The sequence below is a fragment of the Mastigoproctus giganteus genome, chromosome 8 (assembly GCF_048544385.1).
Source record: "Mastigoproctus giganteus isolate SK-2022 chromosome 8, ASM4854438v1, whole genome shotgun sequence".
Lineage (NCBI taxonomy): Eukaryota > Metazoa > Arthropoda > Arachnida > Uropygi > Thelyphonidae > Mastigoproctus > Mastigoproctus giganteus.
The window spans coordinates 109,738,527-109,763,729 of NC_143582.1; the positions used below are offsets into that span (position 1 = coordinate 109,738,527).

Here is a 25,203-nt window from a genome sequence, read left to right on the forward strand (position 1 = left end):
AATACGCAGAGCCATTTCAGACAGACTGCGCACATGCTACACCAGAAAGAAAAACAAAAATCAAAGATAAATATACTGTACTATATTACTATTAACTACGAAAAAAAAAAAAAAAACGAAAATAGCGATAAAAAATTAAAATAGTAAATTAAAAATTTAAATTTAAAAAAAGAAAGTAACTTCCCATTTCGTCCTTCTAAATTAAGAAAATACAGTAATAAAATTAGAAAATCATAAGGAATAGTTAACGAATATATCACGAGAGGGCGACACTTGCAAGGTACTGACTGGCCATGCGCCTAAGGTAAGTATTGATGGTGGCTTCATCCATTGTCTGCAGTTGGTATAGCAGGGTGTGAGGATAGTGGCTACATTTCGCCGGCTGCGTGAGCATTCGCTCCATGTGTCCGAAGCCATTTCCAGAGGAGAGACACAAACACGTCCTGGTTAAGAATTGTCTTGCCGTGGTTTTACGGCGCAAGACCGACAATGACAGTGTCGCGGAGGTAACCGCAGCTAACAGAACGCCATGGCCGGATGACGAAAACAAGTGGGAACTTTCCCCTCAGACGGAGACAGAAGCACATGCCGCAGGTTGTTGGCAGAGTGTGGACAGCACGTGCTTCGATGGCCCATTGATCTTCAAGGACTTCATCAACCAGAATATACAGTGTTTCTGGAATTCGTGCCTCGTGAAGAGTATCTCCACTCTACAGTACAACGGATGCATTGTTCCCACCACTCTTCTAGTCACTAGCACAGAGTTTTCTCTGGAAGTCGTTCGATCAGCCTGGGCCCGCCGAGTGTTACGGCCGCCTCGAGGTTATGACATTCGACGGTTGGGTAAGTTTTTTCTCCCCTTGTTTCCCCCTCATCCTCTTTATAAGCCAAGATGTTCATCTCAGCGATCCAGTGGGGATCGCTGAGATGAACGTCTTATATATATATATATATATAAACAAACTGTATTGGCAAAGCATTTTTCATCTTTCTGTTATATTTCTTCTTGCAATCAATTCAGTAGATGAAATTCTTGAGTACCTCTCGTTTGACTGCCATGATCGCTTCATCTCCCTTTCTCTTCCCGATATTCACCCTCTAATGAGCATGAATATCGAGAAGGAAAATGCCTGTGACTTCCCATGTCTCACTGATCACATTAAAATTGAATGTTGTGGAAATAGTCAGGGATGTGCTGTCACGGGCTCCGTAGGGCTGAGAGAGTATCGTTGCTAATTAAGATGCTCATATATAGCGAGTAAGTTCAGATTTACCGAGGTGCAGTGTCGTTGTTACTCCAAGCCCACTAGGTAGCGGAAAGGGATGGGGGGAACAACATAATCAGTTTATCTAGGGCTTCCCGACCTTATTTTTTTGGGGCCTCTAGTGTGCCAAAACCCCGGACTACCCAAATTTGGCATTGATAGCGATTCGATTGATTGGCATCAGAGCTAAGAACAGATTATTTAATATTCTTATATGCTAAGTTAATGTTATACTCGCATTCTGCTTGTAAAATAATGGCCAGCCATATAGGATAAAGAAGTTTACAAGACAGATTACAAGTACTGTATATATTATGATATTTCGTTGCTCAGCAACTCTCGCACACGACTCACGAGAGAAATGAGGCTGTTCAACTTTTTTTGGATCTGTGTTGCAAAGACTAATTTAAAATATCGTCTGCGAAGATTGAAGTTCAGGTATCACCGCAAATATCAAAATTACCATTCTCATAAAATATTCGTAAATAACAAACGACCAGCAATATTCTCTTTAGCCATTGTGCTAAACGCACTAGGCCCTGAATCTTCAAAGAATCAAGATCCCCTCATTCCGCTATTTATTTACTTGTAGCAATTCTTCGTCAAGAAAGATAGGCCACTTTAACCCAGAAATTTTAAATATAAAACTTCAATGCAAGTTAGTTAGCATAGGTTTGTCCTCCTGTCAATTGTCATTACTGCTTTAAGCTGTCTTGCAGCTAAGTGGATAACAGGCAATCTCTCCATCATCATACTCACATGTAGTGGATAGTTCCATGCTCTTAATAGTATGGAACGATCTAAAGTATGGTCATTCCGTACTCTTAAGTATGAACGACCCAAAGTAAAGAATATGGATCTAAAGTATTGCTTATGTGTCTAATGTTGGGTAAGGAGTTACTTGAAAAAGACTGACCCTAGAGTGTCTAACACCACTTAATTTTATAACTGAATGGCAACAAGTCTTTTGCAACATTTGGGAAACTTTAATACATAGTGTTTAATTATTTCTTAATTTCTCAATAATTATGGTTTTCAGTAGGTCTGAAATCCCAAGTTTAGTTTACGATAATGCGTTTTATTTTCTGTATATATAAAAAAAGAAAAGTGAGGATCACGTCTAGTGACCTCCGTGACCATTCGAGTGGGCCATAAAGGCTTTTCCATTTTAAGGATTTTTTTTTTTTCATCTGTAGCAAACAAAACAGAATTCCTACCCAGAAAACAACTCCAGAAAGCTAAGTTCTTTTCACTTTGAAAAAAAAAAAAAAAAAAACACTTCACTACAAAGATCTTCGTTCTGGTTTCCTGATATCTTCAGTTCACCAGAAAACAGAGTAATTTTGTGTGCTACATTCTACTTCACGACATTACCATTATTAGCTGTGTATGCTTGTAATAGTTTTGGTCTATCATCTCTTTGAAGATCTACCACACTATCTGCATTATCAAAAGCATACTGCTTCGTAAATTGCGGATTTTCAGAGTGCTCAAGTCACATTCCACTCGAAAAGTTGTTTCTGTTATCAGGCTAGAAAAATTAAATGCCAAAAGATATTTGTCTGTCATTTTTCCTCCAAAATTTGGAAGAAATATTTTCACGAGGTCGAAATCTATTCGCAGCTTTATTAATCCAATAAAACACTTAAATTTCCATTATCATGAACTTTTACAGAAGTCACCTGCATTTCTGACTGAATTAATTTTGCTCTGATAATATTTTGATCTCCCATCAAAGAAAACACCGAAAAGAATCAATTTTTAGAAGCGAGAGAAAACATTTTAAAGGACTGATTATTTCATATCCGATTACTGACAACAAGAAAACGTTATGGAGAAAATGAAAAAGAATGTTCTAGGCTAAATTTACACACGTAATGAACTGGGTAAAGAACGCTTTCTGCCTACGACTACAACACTTATGTATTCATCCATATCCTAGTCAGTCTACGCTATTACCAATTAAGGTAGAACCAAAGTATATACCAACCAGGCGCCAACTAGTGTTAGGTAAGTAATGCAGCTACCTTGATTAGGGCGCACACTTTATAGGGACGTTTTCCGAGAGTAAATATATCTTGCTTCTGCCACCAGTTTTACAGAAACAAGAAGCCCTCGTGGGAGCACAGTTGGTATAATCGCAGTCCTCACCACAACTGGTAGAAAGGACCCAATGTTAACAGAAGATCAGCAGTATGTTGATCTTCTGTTAAGATCTTTTCACCACCCTGGATGAAATAAGGGTTTATCGCTTTGGCCCATAGATTAAATCAGTAGTACCAATGTCCTGTGTTGATGTGGTCTTTGTCCACGGTATTTTGTTTTGTTTATAAATTTGCCATATCTCTTTGTCTATATATACATATAAAATCATTTATTCTCATCAAATAAAGTAAAGGCAATACTCCGATACAGCTAGGCTAGAGAGGGTTTGCATAAATTAAGTGAAAAAATATATAAAACGAGAAGTGCGGCTTTAACAAAGGAATCAAATAAAAATGTAACAAACTCAACGAAATTGGAGAAGTCTGCAACAGTTAAAAGTGAATATAATGAGCGAATCTAAAATATTTTTTCTGTAGACCTTGTCGTGCATCAGTGTCAGGATCAAAGGGGGAGTCTAGCTTCATAGCTTGACGTAAAGTGGGTTAATTGTCAGACGGCACCGTGTTTCTCCCATCTCCGTGTAGTATACATTGCCATTTGAAACAGAACACTGTTGAGGCCAGAGTTTGTTGTTATTTGGTTTTTAGGAGCATTAGCAACTAAGGCCATATTGTTCCGGGATATGCGGTGGTCATTCCCTGACCTTTCCGCATCCTCCGTATTTTGTGGTGACGGGCTTGAACCCCGGTCTAATCAAGAAGCGTGTGCTACGCACTGCTGCTCCTTCCCACCTGGCTACGGAGGTGCCTTGTTGTATTGTGTATCCTTGTTCATCTGACCATTTAGCCGCTGGACCCCTGTTAGGATCCAACGTTCCCCACACTTGGCCCAGTAGAGGCAGACCGGGTGCACCAGTAATTTTATTTTACTCTGACAGGCCCTGCCACCTAGTTTCTTGAGATTTCAGTGGCTAGGGCTAAAAAAGAAAGAAAGAGAGAGAGAGACAGAGGGGGGGGGGGGTCAGGAGCTAGAATCTAATTAGACCGAAAAAGTTCTATATGTGCGGTTTGAATTCGGATATTTTAAATTTTACATTGTGTGGGGCATTCGCTAGCAATACAGGTAGAGTAGGCGGGAAGACTGGAAAGTGGGGGTAAAGTTAAAAGAATGGGGATGAAAGAGAAGGCGACCCCAATGATGGTCAGTAGGGCAGATCCATTCCCCACCAGAAGGAAAAACGGGGGGGGGGAGGAAACAGAAAACCGTCCCCTCCCCCAGAGAAAGGGAAAGATAGGAGCCAGGAAAAGTGCCAGATCAGAACGCCAGTATAGCGAGTTGGCAGCAAGGCTGCGGTGTCTGATTTGTGGAGTCCAGTTCAGCAAGGCACCTTTCCAATGTGTTCATTCACCATTCTAATGCCGATTCATTGTCTTGTCCAGGGGTTCTCTTTGTTCATAGTATTGAGACAATAAGTCAGTTTCTGGTGTCCCGTTCTACGAGTCAATTCCGTTCCATTGTCTATCACTCCTTGGACACATTTGTCAATCAATCCTTGGACACAAGGTCCTATTCGTTGTCTGTTTCAGTGTTGTCGAGTCAGATGTTGACGCTGTTCACTGGTAGTCAATCAGAGGAGGCTGCCACTTTGCTGCTCCTCTCTTTGTGAATATCTTATTTCCTGGGTTGGGGTAGGATGGAGTACTGAGTCAGTACTGCAGAGTCAGGTGAGAGCCAATGTGTGTTCCGAGGAATGTCTATGTCTGTTCCTATGTCTGTTATGGATATGCCCTTCATCGGGTAAAGAAGTCCTGCGCATATTGCGTTAAAGCTTTTCAGTTGTCCTCATTTTCCAGGAAGTAATATTCTTGGTTTAGTGGTATGAAATGAAGTCTAGTGGTGAGGCAGCATCGTAGATCCTCGTAGAGAGTGCATTGGTGCAAGAGATGCTACCAAGTCCCTGGCTGTCCACTTCAGTGGATCACTTAGTCCAAGGGTCGATAGTTTTCCTCTTATTGCTCCGTGTCATGTTAGTAAGTAGGATTCAGGAGTCCTGGAGAAAACCAAGTTGGGCTTTTGAGAAAGAGACCTTTTGGATATCCTGAATAAATCTTCTGGTGGCCTGTCCATTCGTTGATCCTGCCCAACGGGTCTGCCGGGCCCTCTGCAAGTAGGCAAGGAGGCGTCTCTTTTCGAGTTTGATGTCATTCGTCGGGTGAGTTGTAAAGTCAAGGCAGATGGATTCTCTGCCCTTGGACAGTTGATAGAGCAGCCCAACAGCGGATGATCTCCAGGTCAAGGGGAAGGTTCCCACAAGAACCTGGAGGGCGTGGGTGCTTACAGTGCAGCATGCTCTGGAGATTGTCAGGAGGATATATCGTCGGATGGATTCCAGCTTTCTTTTGTTGACAGCAGTCACTGCCTTGTAGAACCAGACACCTGAAGCATATGTGATTGCCGGCAGGAAGACTTTTGTAGAAGAGGGCGAGGGTTCTCCTCTTCAGTCCCCAGTCGCGGCGGGTTACCCTTGCGACCACGGCCGTATATTTCTTGATCTTGCTTTGCAGGTATACCAGATAGGGTGTAAATGAGAGATTACTGACTAGCAATATGCCAAGGTATTTGAGCTCCTAGGCACGTTTGACTGTGGGTTCCCAGGACTTTTATCTGAGGGGTGTTTTCTGATGTCAAGAGTCCCCCTAAGTAGAATCGAGTAGGTTTTTCCTGGTGATATTTTTAGGTGGCGCTGATTGGTCAATTCCTGTAGAGTGTTTAGGGCACGATTTGCAGAGATTGCAAATTGAGCTCTGGAATCTGCCTCCAGCATCAGAATCAGGTCGTCTGCATAGACTTGCGACCTCAGGTCCCCAAAGACAGGTTCAGAAAGCTGTCCGAGATTACATTCCAAAGAAGCTGGCCAAGTACTGAGCCTTGTGAGCACCCTCTGTGTACTGGTCGTGTAACTAAGCAGTACTGGAGAGCATATCCTTAAGGAGAGCCAAGAGGGCTCTCCTTAAGGATATGCCTAAGCTAATGTTTCGAATAGCGGTTGCGAATGTGTTAGAGAATATAAGAGAAGAGCGACCTAAATTAAATGTTTAACCACTTTCACAGCAGGGATACCAAATTGTAGTACGGTTTTTAGGAACATCAGCGACTAAAGCCATATTGACCTTTTATGTTGTCTGTGAATTGCGTATATTGCGAGGTCGATTTTCTGTTTGCTGGACAAAAAGCCCGAGTTTCTCGGAGAAAAACCATACTACCCTCGTCTGAAGTAGACTAACTCAGCCACGTTGTGAAAAAGTCCCATAAAAACATAAAAATACCTCACATCATCGACGGGACTCGAACTCAGGTCTTTTCCACCTAGTATGGGGAGGACGGCAATTCTACCAACTGTACGACGAGGATAATTTGCACTGCTTCTTCCTTGATGTCACCACTGACACAGAACCACACTCAATTTACAGATATATTATATATACGGCGCAATACGGTCCAATTTGCTGATGTGCCTAAAATCTCTACAACAAAAACATCGCAGATTCTCTTTTTTTTTTTTTTTCTCTTTTGCCACGTTGCTTAAATCGTTGAAGAATACATGTCTCAGTTGAACTGAGATGCTGGAGAGAATTGAAAAAGCAAAAATTTGCCTAGAAAGTGGTTAAGAGAATTTTGTCTAAAAACTTCAGTAAAGGGGAGTAAATACAGAAAGCTCTAAAGTTGTTTGGCTCATGTGGTTTTGCATGCTTGGAAATTGGAGTACATCTGTAGCATTTGCAGCCTGAAATCGTGAGAGTTTAGTTGTAAAGATTTGCCAAGATGTCCAAGAAGGAAAAAAAAAAAAAGGCACGCTTTCCAGACAGCACTTAGGGATGCCATCTGGTGCTATTGCAGAGAAATTCGAATGGGAGATGATTAGCCACTTTAAAGTCGGAAGATTAAACAGATTTCAGACAGCATGAAGAATCCTGGAGCATAAACATCTCATGGGTGGATGAGATGACACAACATCTGGTAACAATCTGCCCATGCCTCCAGCTGGAAGTATGAGGAATGGATGTGAATTTTTGTGAAAAGATCCTCTTTCTTTCTTTCTTGAGATCGAACGTCGGTAAATTCAGGACTGCTTTTTTTTCGGTATTAAACAGAAAACGGCGAGCTGATAAATCATTCTGTGAGAGATGTGCCTTCGAAACTTATGAAATGTTGTTTGTTAAAATAAAAGCATCCGAAAAAGGAACAATTAGTTGGATTTCCACCAAAAATACGATATCAGATATGTTAAATTTACTTGAATTAATCGTGTACTCGGCTTAATTTGTCGGTATTATAAACAGATTATCACGAAAATGTATTTAGGGCTACAAATTTCGTAGAAATATATAACGGGATTCATATTCTTCGAGAATATCGTATGATGTACATCAGCAATATGGTGAATACCGCTGTACTGCATAATTTATTATGTAGTAAGGTCAGCTGTGGATTTATTAAATACCAGAAAATGGATTACTCCCCTCACCTCATCCACTCCAAAGTGATTCATGCTTTGAAGCTCCGCTAGGCTAGATGCATGGAGATATTACATAAATGTATGGAATAGAAATAACCGTGCATACTGAATTCAGCTCTTGAAGGGTATGCAAAAGATAATAATATAATAAAAAATAATTATTTGAATGAAGATATTTCTTTGTGAAATACTGAAAACTTCTAAAATACTAACTACTTCTTGAGCAGCTTTCGTAATCGAATTTCAGAAGACTGCATATTTCAGTTAGGCGCATTATACATTTCAATCTCAAACCTACAAATACAATTTGGTGTCCTGTCCTGTCCTCTAAGACAGTATAGTGGTTTCTGCACTTGATACTCATTGGAGTTTTCTAGTTTAAGTGCACTCACAGACTAGAGGAATTTCTAAAGGACTCTTCGATCAGTACTGTAATTAGCCGATCTCGGGCAGGGGAGGAGGATAGGGTTCCCCGTGAGTTATTCTGGGTTTTCAAGCAAGCAAATCAGCCGTGGAGGCATACTTGTTGTTGAGCGGAGATGGGGGGGGGAACCCCCGGTGCTGTCAGACAACTAACACAGCACTTGTTGTTGTTGTTGGCATGTTGTTTAATGGCACAAGAGCTGCTAAGGCCATATTGTGCCTAAGCGCACTTGTACAAACATAATAAACAATGGTGCAGTATGCTCTAAGTCACAGACGTTACTAAAACACAACAACCCCATTTTTTTCCCTTCTCCATTTTCATTATGCTATTTCGTGTTTTGTACAAATCTTTAAACGATTCAGCGATCCGAAGAAGGCTTCAGTCTGAAATAAGATGAGATATTTTCATTGTCTTACAGAAAAAGAGCCGCATTCCTGATTTTTTCTTTTTTTTTTTTAGTATAATTATCTGTTTGTGGCCTTTTATTTAATGAATCTACGTGAAGCTAAACGTCTTTCTTCTCCCTCCCCTTTTATCGCCGTTAAAATAGAGGCAAGTGTGAGGGAAGAAAAGAAATCTGACCTTGAGATGTGATCCTATTCAGAAAATAGGGATATGTAACTTCAGGGGTGAATTTTCGGTACATTTTCTATGCCCACCTAAGGGATGATAGAGAAATCTCTTGTTCGATCTTTGTTACAAAAGATCTTAAAAGATGCAAAGAATAGAAAAATTTAGTGCAGTGAGGAAGAAAAAAAGATTTCTAAAGCAAAATTCTTTAACCTTAAGAACATTAAATTCAGAACGTTTTTAGTTTTCAAATTCGTTAAAAAAAAAAAAAAAAAAAAAAAAACAGCATTTTTGGGGTATAGGAATCCATTTTCTCTCTATTGGATTAATCCTTTTTACAACTCTCTCACTCTACATTTATGTAGCTATGTGAAATTTATATCTATTAAGAAAAAGTGTTTGGTTACGCTTATTTAAGAAATGACTGCCTAATTATTTGTTTAAATTAAACAGTAGAAACTAGACTGGTCTTAATGGTTTCACTACCAAAATATAAAGACATTTCATCAGAACGGTGTTCTGGCATACAGAGCGCACAATCCTAAACTCGGTCTGACCCTTAAGTTGAATCGAAACAAATGCAGTGTTGGATTCAAACCTCCCCAGAAAAGGAGATTTGTAAATCTCGACAGAAGGAAGCGAAGTAATGTTGTTTCCTTAAGTTGTTCAAGTCGCTGGCAGGCATACGCTTGAAGTATCGGACAGGTTAGTGTTCCGTGGTTATTTAAGCCATAAGTTCCGTCCACCGTGCTAGTATAGTGGCTTCGTCACTTGATACTCATTTGGAAAGGTCTAGGTTCGAATTCCTTCAGAGAAGGAATTCGAAACTAACACACTTGTACTGTACTCTGTAAACACACTTGTGCAGAGGTAATACACGTACCACAATAGATGCTATTATAATTCAGGATATAAATAAAGTTGCAATTTTGTGCAAGCCCGCACACATTTCATATTTATCGATAGTTCAAACTCTGGCAAACTGGTAAGTGATCTTTTTTTTTCCCCCTTTACTTTTGTAATTGAAGCGCCTGTCAGCAATCAGTTTTTACATTTCCTACTGCGAAATGGCCAGGTTCCTGACCATCAGAAAATCTCCAATTTCAAAGTCGCCTTAAAAACATAGTAAACTTGAGAAAAAAAAAAAAAAAAAAAAAAAAAATAGGTGTTGTATATTTAACTTCATTACCCTGTATCCAACGAGACTGCTGCTTCCAGAGTCTCATAAAATACATTTTCTGTTTGTGCTCGGGACAATCACATGAGGTCAGAGGAGTTTACCAGATAAAATGCACAAAAACTTTACCGTATTTAGTAGTTATGCGAGCTCGAACAAGTATCACCTGAAGCGAGTCCACTATTGCGTTTCCGCGACTGCGTCAGAATAGCGGTCTATTCTGACTTCTCTCGAATCGGCTCCTGTCTGTCCCAGTGAAGAAATAAGCAGGATCGGAAAAAAATATTTAATTTTCCTACAGCCTACAGTTATTACCATAGCTATTCCACTGATTGCAATCAAAAGTCGGAATACTCAGTGTCACTACTGATTGAGTGTCCCGATCTTTCGATCACGATTTCATTTAAAATCTACGCGCAACTAGTATTCAAGTGGGGTAAACCCGCGAAAATTACCATCAGTTATGAGAGTTAGAAAACTCTGCAAAGCCTGCCGTAGCCATAAAAAAAAAAAAAAAAAAAAAAAAAAATGAAGAACAGGCAAGCAACCACTAATAGAGAAACACAAATAGTAAATCTCTAAAATACTGGTGTACCTGGTCTGCCTCCACGAGGTATAGTGTGGGCAACGGTGGGTCTCATTAGGGACCCAACGGCTAAAAGACCAGATGAAGAACAGTACAAAACATTACACGTCATAATATCCATACGCTTTTAAACCTCTGGCCTCTACAGCGTTCTGTATCACACCGCAATGTATACTACGCGGAGATGGGGGAAACCACTGGTGCCTTTATACCCCAAACACACTATACACTATAATAGAATGATGCGGGGTTAGAGTACTACACTCGTTTTACTTGACTATTGATTTCAACATAGAGGTTCAACATTAATATAGTAGTTTTAATATTTACTTACTTTTTTTTTTTTACTTTTACAGGCTTCTTCCACTTGTCAGCGGTTGTTTTTTATTGCCTTATTTTTATAATTAATATTGTAAAGTGTGCCAAGGTTGCCTATCTCTCCATACATCATTATCTAAATTCCTTTCACTCATAGCGTGCGCCATTCCTCCTCTCGATTTTTCTCGGGGTTTCCCCCGTTTTCTTCTACCTAGAATACTTTGTATTCCAGGTAGAAGAAAACGGGGAAATCAAATACTTTGTTTTGCCCATCTCGTATCTGGCATTCTTCTGACGTGACCGTACCATTGTAAAATCTTTCCTTTCACTCTTTACAACAGAAAACTGATGCATCTGTTCTCTAATGATGTCATTGCCCACTCGCTGGATCCTATATTCAAGGCAGCTCCTTCTTAGGCCATCAATCTCCACTGCATATCATAGCCTTTGTTTCTGGAGCTGTGTTAGGGACTATCCTTCACTTCCATATATCAGAATACTTTCAATGATAGCCCGCATAATAATTGTCTTTGCTCTTTCATGTATTTCTCGACTCCATATGACCCATTTATCATACGCAGTGCTCCTCTTTGACTTATGCAATAATCCACATCTTTCTTACAAGTGCCTGAGGCGCCTCCATAGCCAGGTGGGAAGGAGCAGCAGTGCGTAGCACACGCTTCTTGATTAGACCGGGGTTCGAGTCCGTCACCACCAAATACGGAGGATACGGAAAGGTCAGGAATGACCACCGCATATTCCCGGAGCAATATGGCCTTAGTTGCTAATGCTCCAAATAACAAACAAACAAACAAGTGCCTGATTTATGTAGTATTGCGCCGCCATAGCCCAGTTGTCAGCGCTAGAGTACATAAGACACGTGCTTTAAGTAATGGAGGTTCAACCCCATGGCTGCTAAATACGGAGCCGTTTCTTATATTCGCTCTATCTTGTGATAGAGATTATAAGGAAACAGCACTGTATTTAGCAGTATTATAGAGAATTTATTTATTTATTGTCCCTAGATATTTAAAGTGCTTAACAGATTTTATTTTCCCAATTCCTGTTATATCCAAATCATACCCCAGTCCCTTCACCAAATATTCTGTTTTCTAAAGAATTATCTTTTAAGTCCTCCTAATGCATATGCTACCTTTTTAGTAATTTATTCTGCATTATTTCTGTCTTCGGCTACTATCACCTGATCGTCGGCAAAGACTAAAGAATGCATCACTTTCTCCCCTACTGCAATACCCCTTAATCGACACGATGTGTCCCAGTCTCCAAGTGCATTCTCCAAATAAGTTTTAAAAAGGGTTGGAGACATTCCATATAGCCTTAGTCCTTTTATTGTTATAAATTCTTCCGATATATCTTTCAATATTTAATAATAATATTAATTAGTTTTATTATTTTAATACGTATTAGTTTTAATATTTAAAATAAGTTAATTCATAATTTAAACATCTAATCTAATATTACAAAATCATAAATAAGAAGAAAATTTTCTGAAACAAAAATGCAGTGCTATTAGAAATAGTTTCCAATTCAATCTTTAATATAAAGGACAAATTAATTCTGATTTTAACTTATCGACCTTGTAATGTTACCCAAATAGATGGACATTGTAGATCATGAGCGCGCATCCGAGCAATGCACCTTTGACACCCTCTTAAAACCGGTTTTGCCCGTGAACGTTCTTTGAAAGAAGCCAATTACCAAATAATTTAATGTAGATTCTGAGGGACTGGTAAAAAAAATTTAAATATTCCTAATTAATCTTCATCTGGCAAATGCGTGAGTGTGATGCACCACACATCTAGCAACTGAAATACCAAGTCAGTTCAAGTTTCTTATGACTAAAGTCTCATTTTTTTAATTATTTCGGCCTTGGAACCACATGCTATGCCGCGTGATGAGATCCAATGTTAAAAAAAATCTGAGGAGGTTAATAATTATTCGTATTAATGAAAATCAAAAGAAGACGGATATGAACGAAATATTCAAGAGAATCAAAATGTTCTAAGTAATTAAGGCTTATCGCAAAAGTATGCGCGCGCGAGTCTATTTACGGCAATGACATGCTACGGGCACAGCGAACACACCTAGAAGCAAATATGCCCAATGTTAAAACAAAATAATAAAATAAAAAATAAGAATAATTTCTAAAACGGCATTGCATAAAGTGTGACAATGTTATTTGTCTATTGCGTTAAACTGAAAAACTTTTCTTACTCCAAATAGGGCTCAAAGTACATTTGAAAACTGCAAGGAGGTGGGGGAGGAAGTTGTCTGGTTGTTTTCGAATTAATGTCAGGAAAACTAAGACTATGAGGTGTCTATCAGTGTCCGTAAATTGCCTGTATTCTGTATCCGATTGATTTGCATGTTATGCCGAATGGGAAACAAACTTCTGGGATGAAAACCATGAAACTCTGACCTTGGACCGACTAACTAGCTCATGGTGTGGAAACAACTCATAAGGATTTCTCCCATCTCAACGGAATTCGAATCCAGGAAGACAACGATTCGTACATCTGAACTAGCTCCAACAGCAAAGTTGCAACAAAGGATTTTTTTTTTTTTTTGTTGTTTTATTTGCTTTTGGGAATGTAATAACTTTAACACCCATTCATGCTAACCATTACCTCCATAATAGGTCATACGTAGTGAAACAACAATTAGTGTGTGCGGTATTTCCGAGAGAGAGAGAGATTTCCCGTGATATTTAGGAGTGCCTTAAGTAAGTGGTGGCAGGTGGTTTTCGGCCACCCACGTCACTTAGAGACTGCCGACAGCGGGGTCAGGTTAGACAGCCCCACACGCACTTAATAGAAAGAAATTGCGCTGTATGGGAAAGTTCTTGAAATAGGGCGGAAGGAAAGTAGGAGTGCGCGAGGTATCACGCGTCTTGACGAGCACCATTAAAGTTCGCTGGAGACAGAAAACTCACACCGCCAATATTGTTTTATCATCATTTTATTTCCGACACGCTCTGCAAAGTGTCACAGACAATGACGACGAATCGTTGGATTGCAAGCCACAACAATAGATCCATTAGTCTCGTGATTTGGCAGGTCCCCTTGGACTCTCATAGAGAAACTGTTGTTCAGGTGCGAAATACCTCATTTATCTTTATTTTCTCCCTGACGGTATTGGCTATCACTACACACCCCACTGAACAACTTCACTCGAAGAAGATTAAAAGTTTTCTTTCGACTCTTGTGTAGGAAGTGTTGTGTGACCTTCGCCTCCTTGTAGTGGCGGGGAGCATTCAGATAATCGAGATAAAAAGTTCTTTTAATATTCCTCTTGGGTCTTGAGCAGTTTCGATAACGATGCAAATGTCACATAGAGGTCGCTGCAGAACGCTTAATCGTAGGAAGTCTGGCAATTCGAATGTCTTTATTTGAAAGTGAGGCTAGTGGTTTAGTTAGAATTGCCGGGACATTAACCTTCACTACATCAAATTGCAAAATTAGTGTCACAATGGAATCCCATTTTAACACGCAAGTCCATGGCGCAGAGGAAACTGAATTTTTTTTTTTCGTCTGCAGATCTCCTATTGTAGTTCATGCTATCTGAGAATGTATTCTCCGCTTGACTTCCTTTGTCACTCCCCATATATGTACAGTGCACATTCTACTTATATTCAGGAAGGGTCGTCACACCACATATGCAGTTCATGAAAATTAGTGCTAGAAACCAAAGTCAGATTTCACGGAATTTGCAAACGTACACTGCCATAGCCAAACGACTTAAGCGATCGAAATCCACTGATAAAATAACCCAGAAGGAAATGTTTTTGCACAGATACGTAACAAGCAACAGAAAATCCTCTAATAAGGAGGTAGCAAAGATCTTGCGTACTGGAAGCTAACAACAGATCAATAATGATTCAGTAGCAGACGCTTCTCGAAGTCAGACTTTTGTTTGATCTGATGTATAAAAGGGCTAGGGCTCGGCCTCTGACAGTTTAAGCCTTATCGGGTTTTTCCAGACTCTGCAGAAATGTTAAGAAAATTCATGGGGAAAAAAAAAAAAAAAAAAGGAAGTTGGTTAAATAGAATCGATTGCTATGCCTGTTACAACCAAGAGTGTTCGAGTATTTTTAGTTTTATAAGTAAAATAAACTTTATTTTAAGTTTGTATAGTGATGTGCATAATGTTATGAAATGATTATTCGAGAATATCATAATGAAGTATTGCGGGGAAAGGATATAGGATACTAATAGCGTTATCCATTTGCTAAATTTGCAATAGAACCAACCTGACGAACATAAAAGATTAAAAAATAATAATAATAAATAAAAATGGGAAATAAGCTGGGTAGATAGCTTCAGCAAGGAACTGTAAAACACGAATGCTATTTGGGTAGGAGGCCACTTTCCTAGGTTTGGAAATCAATTTTGAATTCGTTAATCCCATTTTTCTCACTCTTGCAAACAGGAGTCCTCTCTTTTGTCTTGGCAGAAAAGAAATCTAAAGATGTGAAACAGTTGAGACAGAATTTGTTATCCTTACTAATAGAGAGTAACTCTATTAGTAAAGATACGAAAATAGACAGAGAAACTAATAACTCCTCCTAATTTACTGATTATATTATTCAGGACGTGACAACATTGATTTAACCGATTGGCCTTATACCTAAAGGGTCTCATTAATAACACCCGCCCTAAATTCCGAGGACCTAGATCCTCCCCTGAAAATAACTGCATCTATTCTACTGAATCTAATCAACTGCTCTATTCATCCAAGAAAGAGAAATAAAGTTATGCGCATGTTTTTTAATTAAACAACATAAATCTGAGAATGTCTGTGAGAAGACCATAGCAGCGCTCTTCGACAAGTGGGCCGTCATCCACGGTTGGGTCCCAGGAAAATCTGGGCGAATCGTAAAATTTATTTAAGCACAAGGATTTGAATTAAAAATAAAAAGAAAATATAGAAGATTTTATTTGTGGATTATATTTTAATATGAAAACTAAGAAACTAAAACGAGGAATTCTTCTGTATGTAAATACATTTCCTAAAATGATGGATCGTTGTTATATCACTTTGTTTTCTTTTTTCAAGTGGGTTAGGTTAAAAGATGGTTGAGAAACGTTGTTCTATACCCAGTTATGAGTTGGAGGTAACTAAAAGATGCTAAAATTTACACAATGTACTGGCATATCCAGATTAGTGCTCAGGATAACTTCCTAGAAAATGGAGTGCTAAACAAAACAACTCTATAGGAGGTAATTCTAACATTAAATAAATGGAGATGCGTTCCTTAAGTTTTTTCAAACTGAGAAGTATGATATTCAGTTATTTATGGGTATGTTAAACAGATTAATACAGTACGTACGTTCATTGAATAATGCACAGTATATATCATGAATAAGTTATTTGAAGATTAATTTTTCTTGAAGTGGAAGTTGACAGTCTTCTCTTAAGTTTCCTCTCACGAAGTAGTTCTCGATAGCAGGAAATCATATTGAGAACAACTCTTTGCCTTGCTGCTTCGCTCCCAGGGTCATTATCGGTGAACTGCTCCAATATTTTGGGAGATCGTAGCAATACTACCACTGACGAATTCTGTGGTGAGGTTTCTCACTGGTGTTTCGTCCTATGCATCAGGATCTTTAATTTCACTCTGTGTGCGCTGTTTTGCTAATTCATGAAGTTCATCGTTAGTAAGACTTGAAGCCGGGCAGACGCAGCCGATACTTGGCTTAATGTGTCACGCAGTGTCGTCTCGCCACTACGGAAGCAGTTTCGGGAGACGGAAACCATTATAAGAAGAGCTGGCCAAAGCTGACCATGAGACTGCAGAAATTCCTCAACATCATCCAACATTGACATCCTTCATTCCCGCTTCACAGGCTAGTTCAACGATGTTTTTAATGACTGGTTCCTCCTCACATCCTATAAAGTCGTTGCACGCTTCTGACCATAGCTTTTTCTACATTCCATTCATGCAGTTTTAAGTCACTTCATGCCAGGCTGCTGTGATATCGTCTATAGCAATCATGACTATTTTTTTCCAAAATTTTCTGATGGACGATTTATCTTCCCCATCTGTTTCCTCTACGAGCTGTCTGAATGTGTGGCCAAGGCCTTAAAATTCGATATGATTCCTTGATCCACTTGTTGGAATAATCAAGTGGTGTTGGGTGGAACGTAAACCACTTCTACAGGAATGCAGGTCTGAAGGATGTCTAGATTCACGAGGTGGCCTGAGCATTATTGAGTACCAACAATGCCCTTGACTCAAGGTTGTGCCCTTCACAATAGCTCTTTACTACAGGCAAATATATGAAACAAACCACTGCTGGAAAATATCAATCGTCACCTAGGCCTTCTTGTTTGATTTCAAATCACTGGCAAACGTGATTTTGAAGATCCTTTCATAGCTCGTGTTGTTTCTGAATGATACAGTAGCATAAATTCAAGTTACGGAGGGAAATGTTTAGATTGGACTGCAGGAAGTTTTATTTTAGCCAGCGAGTTATAAATTACTGGAATAAGTTGCCTTCATGGGTGGTAGAGGCCGACAGTTTGGGGAAATTCAAAGGTCATCTGGATAGTACTTTCGGGTAAGGGAAGCGCATAGGATGATAGGTTTAATTTCCTTTTTATTTATATTTTATTTTATTTATTATTATTTAGTTATTTATTTTTATCATTGTTTTGTTCGGATTTTTTTTTTTTTTTTTTTTTTTGGCTGGTGCAGCATAAGCCATAGGCTTTCCTGCACCATGCGGCCGTTACTAATACTAATCAATTTTAACTCAAAATCACATGAAGCGTTTTCCCCTAGTAAGAGAGAATTAATCTGTCTTTTCCAACATTCAATCCAGATGCGCGTTTCTCTTCTTGGGAGATGAAAGTACGTGATGGCCATCTTTTCCAAATAAGGCCTGTTTCATCGACATTAAAGACAATCTTGGGAGAGTAGTTACCACGCTCGATGGCTGTTAGAGTCGCGGGAAATTTCTGTGCTACCTTTTTGTCTGCACTAGTAGCTTTAACAGAGATACGTATGCTGTGGAGGTTAGTGCGCCGTTTAAATTTATTAAACTAACCTCTGCTGTCTGTAAATGCTTATGACGTATCTTATTCCTTTTCCCGAAGGTGTCTGAAGATGCTCCTTGCCATTTCCATTATCAGTTCACTTTACGGGCATGTTTCGTTGTGTTCGGTCCTCCCTCCAAATTCTAAGACATCTTGCCATTTCTTCAAGCAAATAGCTCCTTGAACGAATCATCCTAGTTGTAGACGACTTCTAGATCGTAGTTGCTAAAGCTTTTATCTTAAATGCATTTTTGATAATTTTTCTAATTGTGGATTCAATTAGAACAATTATATTTATCAAATAATAAGTGCATTCAAACAGATTCGGATTACTTCGAATAAAAATAAAACTATTCTTGAACTACTTCAATGTGTGTTATTTCTATTGCACCGATTCGGCTGCACCTCGTATGATCCTGAAGGGCAGACCGAGTCGGAACCGATATCCAGTAGTGAGGAGTAAGGGTGGGATGCCACATCCCTTAGGATGTGGCATCCCACCACGTCTTTGGGGTTCTATCTGGGAGTCATTTACTTTTTACGGAGCATGTATAAAATATTTGAAAAATAAGTTGAGATTGTATGCCAAGTTGATATTGTATGCCAAGCGCAAAAGAGTTGAGTTTCAAGAACTGAATAGAGCATAAAAGGTCGGTGATTAAATTTACTACTGTACGAGTGTTTGTTCCATTCTAACTTTTGCCTCTGGAGCTTCGCTTCATAAAGTTCAAAATTCTGTAATTTAGAGACATTTGTTTCAAACTCAGAGGTTTTCTCTTATTATATTGTACACGAAACAGTGTAGCTACTGAGGTTATGTCTGGAGGAGATAGATTGTACACACAAGCGCTAATGTGAAGGACAGAGTTGTTACGGAAAGATAAATAATACAGCAACAAATGCGGGAAACATCTGAGAAAGGCCGGCAAGCATTCGTGTTTTTGCCCGGGGTGGATACAGTTAATCCAAAGTAGAAACTTTGGTTGCAGTTCGGCTTCAATATTGACCACCTTTATATTGATCTGGCACTACTTAGCCTTAAGATTATACCAACATTTGTCTGTCTCATGGTAGCTTCTCTTCTTCTGGAAAGGAGGAAACCTCTAAGCGTGTAATGTTATTTTGTAATAATTATTTAGATATCCGTTTGGAATTGGAAAGACAAACGGGTACATTAAAGGAGCAGGACTTTTGAGTCCTATTCCCGGACCAGCGTATATTTGCCTATTTTAACCAGTTTGCATCCAGTATTTTAAAAGGAGGTTGAGATTGCGGTAACAGCTAGATAGTAGAGCCGAGATGGTAACCCAATTCACTGGGACAGGCGGGACAATAGCCTAAGGTCTGTTCCTTTTAATTTGAACCAAGTGGCAAGTGTGTGTATACGTGTTTTATTAAAAAAAAAAAAAAAAAAAAAAAAAAAAGCTTCACACATACACTAAGTATTATAAAATTAAGTATAAGTCACATAAAAGAAAGGGCCCAGTCTGTTAAAGAGCTTTCAAATGGAATGGATATTTTTATATCCCCAAAACAAAACCTGTCTCTTGTAGATCTGAGAAAAAAACCAATCCAGGAATTGTTTTCGATTTGCTTTTTTCAGATTGGAATTTGAAAGAAAAAAAAAAAAAAAAAAAACTAACAATCCATGGAAGAAAATCACGTAATATAAAAGGAACTGTGTGCGAGGCCATAATCAGTCAAATGGAGCAGCGATATTTCCGTATTAATCTGAGTTAGTGAAGAATAAGCGTCACCTTAGGAGAAAAAAAGAATTGAACACTTGAGAATCAAATATCAGTAATGAAAAGAAGAACATTTAGCAAAATGTTTCTCTTTTTAGTTTATTTATGAAACATAACGGCTGTAAAGGCATTTATGGAACTGCTGTGTACAGAATGCGATTGAACACAGACAATCACGACTATGTTCGCCTTACGGCGTCTTACATTACAAAGAACCTATTCGCCCTTCCCTAATAAGATGCCAATGGTTAGCAAAAAAAGAACTAAAAAGGGTAACGGAATTCTTTCTCATACAGGTCAAACTGTTTCGTGGGAAAATAATGCATTTTCAAAGGTGCAAAAGTAAGGAAACTCGTGAGAGTGGTGTTGACAAAGGCAGGTAAAAGTTGGTCAAGGACTAGCCCTTTAAAGTTTCAACTCGTGCAAGCTTCCGGTTCGTCTTATCGCTGAAAGAAAATTAAAAAAAATAATAATTAAGGATCGTACCAAAGTAATGCCCCTGATAGTGTTAACTATAAATTCAAGATTTATTCTTTAAACTTGCGATCTGACTGAAGTAGGTGCAGAATGCAAAAAAAATCTTAATCTGATAAAACAAATATTACCCGACGAACACAGCTAGGTGTACAATGGCAAGGTGAAATACGTAAGATTTCGCGATGTTCTAGACGAGTACTAGGCACAGATGAAAGCCCTTCCTTATTGTTTCTAATATTGATGACCAATAACACCTGTAGTTCAACGTATCCGTTTTCACGCTACAACGCGTATTCAGCGCTTCTTTAGAAAGATTGGGTCGTGCGGTGGAAGAACCTCAGCTCGCACTGGGTCAAAGCATGATGCGGTTGGATCTCATTGCTTCGACTACTTCGCACCTCCGGGTAGTGGCTGAGATGTCACTGTCTTCAATTACTCTACACAGAAAAGAAAAAAAAAACTACACCGAACTGAGATCTATAAAATCGTAATTGTTTATTCACATATTTAATAAACCAAATGACTGCCCTGGAATGTGATCTCACACTTCTTCACCGAACAAAGCTTTCGTTACACCACAAATGAAATTTAATCTTCACTGCAGTATTTATATCAAATAAACATTGCTGTGTATTTGTGCGTGTGCCCGCTTTATGCTCTCCCTAAGTAAATTAATTTTCGGTTTATATTTCCGGTCTGCCACATAGGATTAAAAAGTTAAAGGATAAAAGAGAATTAATAATATTAAAGAGTTTTGTGATATCACATGTCGTATTTAACTCTATACTTTGCTTCTCTGCTATGACTGGTTGGCCATACTATGTGAGATCATGTGCATCCAACCCCCCCCCCCCACCAAATAACTACTAAGTCAGCGATCGAGACAAATTCTAAATAGAAAGTAGTTAAAATGCAAGTATCTATTTAATGATCGTCACAAGGAAAATTAATGACATCATTAGATGAATAACAGAAAAGAGATCAGGTTTCTCCTCACGTTGAGCTATACAAGGGTGTATCTAAAAGTTCGTGCCCTTACCTAGAATAAGAGCCGTAGAAAGGTGAAATTTCACAGGAACTTTAATCCTTTTCTATGTACTCTCCATGAATTAGCATTAGCATTAGTAGAGGCATTTGATGCAAGAAAGCAAGCTTATGCAGCATCAGCCAAAAAAAAAAAAACCCCCACTTCCACTTCACCCCTCTGTTCGTTCAAAATACCTGTCCAGCTGAGCCTTAAACTTATCTAGGCTATCAACTTCCACGACAAGGGATGGAAGTCTGTTCCACCAACCAACCACCAGCTGGCTAAAGGCAAATTTCCGCACGTCTATCCTACATCTGTCTTTCCTCAATTTGAATTTATGCCCTCTCAGGTGATTTTTCTGAGCTAGAGGAAGAATCCCATCAGCATTGCGCATGCTCAAACCATTCAAAGCTTTATACACCTCTATCAGATCACCTCGCTGGTGCCTAGTCTCCAGATACTGTAATTTGCAACACTTAAGCTTTTCTTCGTAAGAGCACCCCTTTGTTCCATTCACTAATCTTGTTGCCTTCTCTGTACTCGTTCCAGCAGCTCTACATCCTTCTTGAAATGAGGCCTCCAGACCTGTATACAGTACTCTAGGTGTGGCCTGACCATTGCCTTATACAAGGGAATAATCACCTCCTTATCCCTGCTAAAAAAATTCCTATATATCATTGACAATACACCATGAGCTACTCTTGCAGCCCGTTTGCACTGCTCAGAGAACTTCATATCTGCCTGCACAACCACCCCCAGGTCCCTTTCATTCTCTACCACTGTCAGTGTAGTATCACAGAGTTGATACGTTGCTCTGGGGTTGCTGTTTCCCATGTGTAGTACTTTACATTTGTCAAGGTTAAACTCCATTTACCACCTCTCAGCCCATCTGCTCAACCTTTCCAGATCCTGTTGCAGCAGCATAGTGTCAGTAGTGTCCTTGACAACCCTGCCTACCTTTGTATCGCCTGCAAACTTCGACATTAAGCTTGATATACCATCATCAATATCATTTATAAATACAGAAAACAATAATGGACTAAATACTGAGCCCTGAGGGACTCCACTAATAACATTAGTCCACGATGAGCAGTGTCCATTGATTACCGCTCTCTGTCTTCTCCCTCTCAGCCACAAATTTGAATAGCAACACATTTCTCCAATCTCTGGATCAGATTGGAGTAATGTGTTGACCTTTACCTAGGTCAGGGTACGAAGTTTCTGATACCCACTCGTAATGTAGCTACGTATCGAATCCGGTCTAACTAAGTTTCAGTCCCAGGAAGCCATAGTTAATGCTTTAATAACGTTTTCTTTTTTCTACCCTATAGGATAAATAAATTAATAATAATTTATTTATCCCTATTTTATGTTACACTTTTTTGGGAGATAACAGCTATTTATTTGATTTTTAGGAGCATTAGCAACTAAGACCATATTGCTCCGGGATATGCGGTGGTCATTCCCTGACCTTTCCGCATCTTCCGTATTTGGTGGTGACGGGCTCGAACCCTGATCTAATTAAGAAGAGTGTGCTACACACTGCTGCTCCTTCCCAGCTGGCTACGGAGGCGCCGAGATAACAGCAGAAAGGGGGAGGGGAGAACACATAAGCCAATGGCTTTTTAGAGGGTGTTCCCTTAAAAAAAAACGATGAATATACAGTTCTGAAATTGTACAGGTAATGTTGAACAGAAAAGACAAATAAATTGGAGTTTTTTGTACATTTCTTTACAGAAGACTTCAAAAGCATCACTACTTATAATATCATTGTGAACATTTTTACAATTAAATGATGAAATGTCTGCACATAAATTTACAAACTATTTTCCAACTGCTTCCTTTAACATTTGTACATTATTTCTACGTTGGTGTTTTTACAATCCAGGAGTTGAGTGGATGGTAATTTGAATCAGACACCCCTGGTGATGTGTTCAATTAGTAGTTTCTTGAATTGATTTAGTGAAGTGACATTTTTGATTTTTGCAGGAAGTTTGTTCCAGGTTTTAGCACCTCTGTATTTTATATTTTTCTGACCTATGGCTTTTCTGAAAAGCGGAATCTTCAGGTTGGCTTCATTTCTTAGATTGTATGAAATTTCTTCTTCATCTATGGTTATGAAAAAGGATCTGAAGAGAGGGGGGAAACTCTGGTGTCTTCAATGTATTGTAAACAAAGACCGCCTCGGCTTTCTGTAGCAGTTGGTAGATGCTGAGGAGTCTCACTTCCTTGTACAGTATCTCGAACTAATCGACGCGTTCCAGGGAAGACCCAAATTGAACGAACGCGTCGATTGAGAATGGAGTTGATTCTCGCAAGGTTTTCTTGGCTGGTGGTACCCCATGAGATGGTGCCATAGGTGAGGTGCGGCTGAATTAAAGAAAGGAATACTAGACTGAGAAGGGAAGGAGATACCCTTGATCATAGGGTCCGCACTTTTTGCCTGAAACCACGATTCCACTTCATTTATGACTTCCCGAGACGTGCTTTGACATGCCTTTAGTATTCGGATCATACTGGTACATCCATAATTCGTCATTGTCACCAACCGATCAAAAAAGTTCAACATCCGCATTACACAAATCCAACAGTTGGCGAGAACGTTCGACATTGCTTCTGCGAAGGCGTCAGCAATCTTGGAACCCATCGTGCGGAGACCTTAGACATGTGCAGATAGTCATGTAAAATTCTGTGGGCAGACCCATAACTAATTTCCACTGCATCTGCGATGAAATGAATTATCACACGCGTGTCTATCAGCACCAGCTACTCAACCTTTGCAGCCATCTCACTGTCTGTGGATGTTGATGGCCTTCCCTTCTCTTGACTCGTCAAAGACACTTGTACGACAGCACTGGAACTCCTGTTTCCAATATTTTACAGTGTCACAGAATGCACAATTCTGTCCATACACAGCTTTCATTTCTTCGTCAATTTCCTGAGCTTTCCCTGCAAATGCACGAACTTAATCACTGCTCGATACTCCACTTTGTCAACCACAGCGTCCTTCCTCAGATTCGGAGGTCAACCTCTGGTGTACTTACGGGAATGAAATTTCACATATTAGTTATTGGATATGTAGACACCAACCGATCAAAAAAGTTCAACATCCGCATTACACAAATCCAACAGTTGGCAACAGTATTAAAATCGGCATCTTCCCATTGATGCTTTATCTAGGTCAGGGTACGAAGTTTCTGATACCCACTCCTAATGTAGCTACGTATCGAATCCGGTCTAACTTTAAGTTTCAGTCCCAGGAAGCCATAGTTAATGCTTTAATAACGTTTTCTTTTTTCTACCCTTTCCTCCTTGAAATCTAGCAATGGTTCTTTCTTCCGCAAGAAAGTCATTCGTGCTACCATATTAAAATCTTCGACAACCACTAGCTTGCTCTGTCCCAAAAGAACAGGGAAGCCTCTTCTGCTCTTTTATACACAGATTCGCATTATTATAACCCAATAAGCGAGATCAATACTTTTACTTTAAATAAATGATATTTATATTCTGTCCGACATTTTGAATAATTATCACGGCCTATACAAGTGTAATAAAATTCATAATAACATTCCTATTAACAAAGAGTGCTACACCTCCAATTTGGCCAAAGAAAGTCCAGTCCAGACCTATAATAGAAGGCTGTACGTGTTCATCATTACTAGAAAAGAAAAGCAAAACTTCGTAGTATAGTTAGCGAAGGACGTACTATAATTAATACCACTCAAATACACTGGTGTGCAAAACTTAAGGACCAACACTATTTCTAAAGGTTACAATCACAAAATCAAACGAAACAGCCTGTGGCGATGTGCATAACTGTGGCCGTTCAGTAGAAAGCTGGCGCGCATGCAAAAACTTGCATCGTGATGAGAGGGCTTACAAACAGATAAAAACAGCAGTTGTGTAAATTACCGAATGGTGAGCACGATT

The 25,203-nt window shown here is 39.2% G+C and overlaps 1 protein-coding gene across 1 annotated transcript in view; it reads left to right on the top strand.

Annotated features, from left to right (window-relative positions):
- The first annotated feature begins 401 nt into the window (after positions 1 to 401).
- Positions 402 to 25,203, top strand: part of LOC150081766 (uncharacterized) — a 171,810-nt gene continuing 147,008 nt past the window's right edge. The window contains exon 1 of the mRNA XM_090380313.1: positions 402 to 843. Within this exon, the coding sequence (XP_090236439.1) occupies positions 402 to 843 (442 nt within the window). The remainder of the gene's footprint in view (positions 844 to 25,203) is intronic.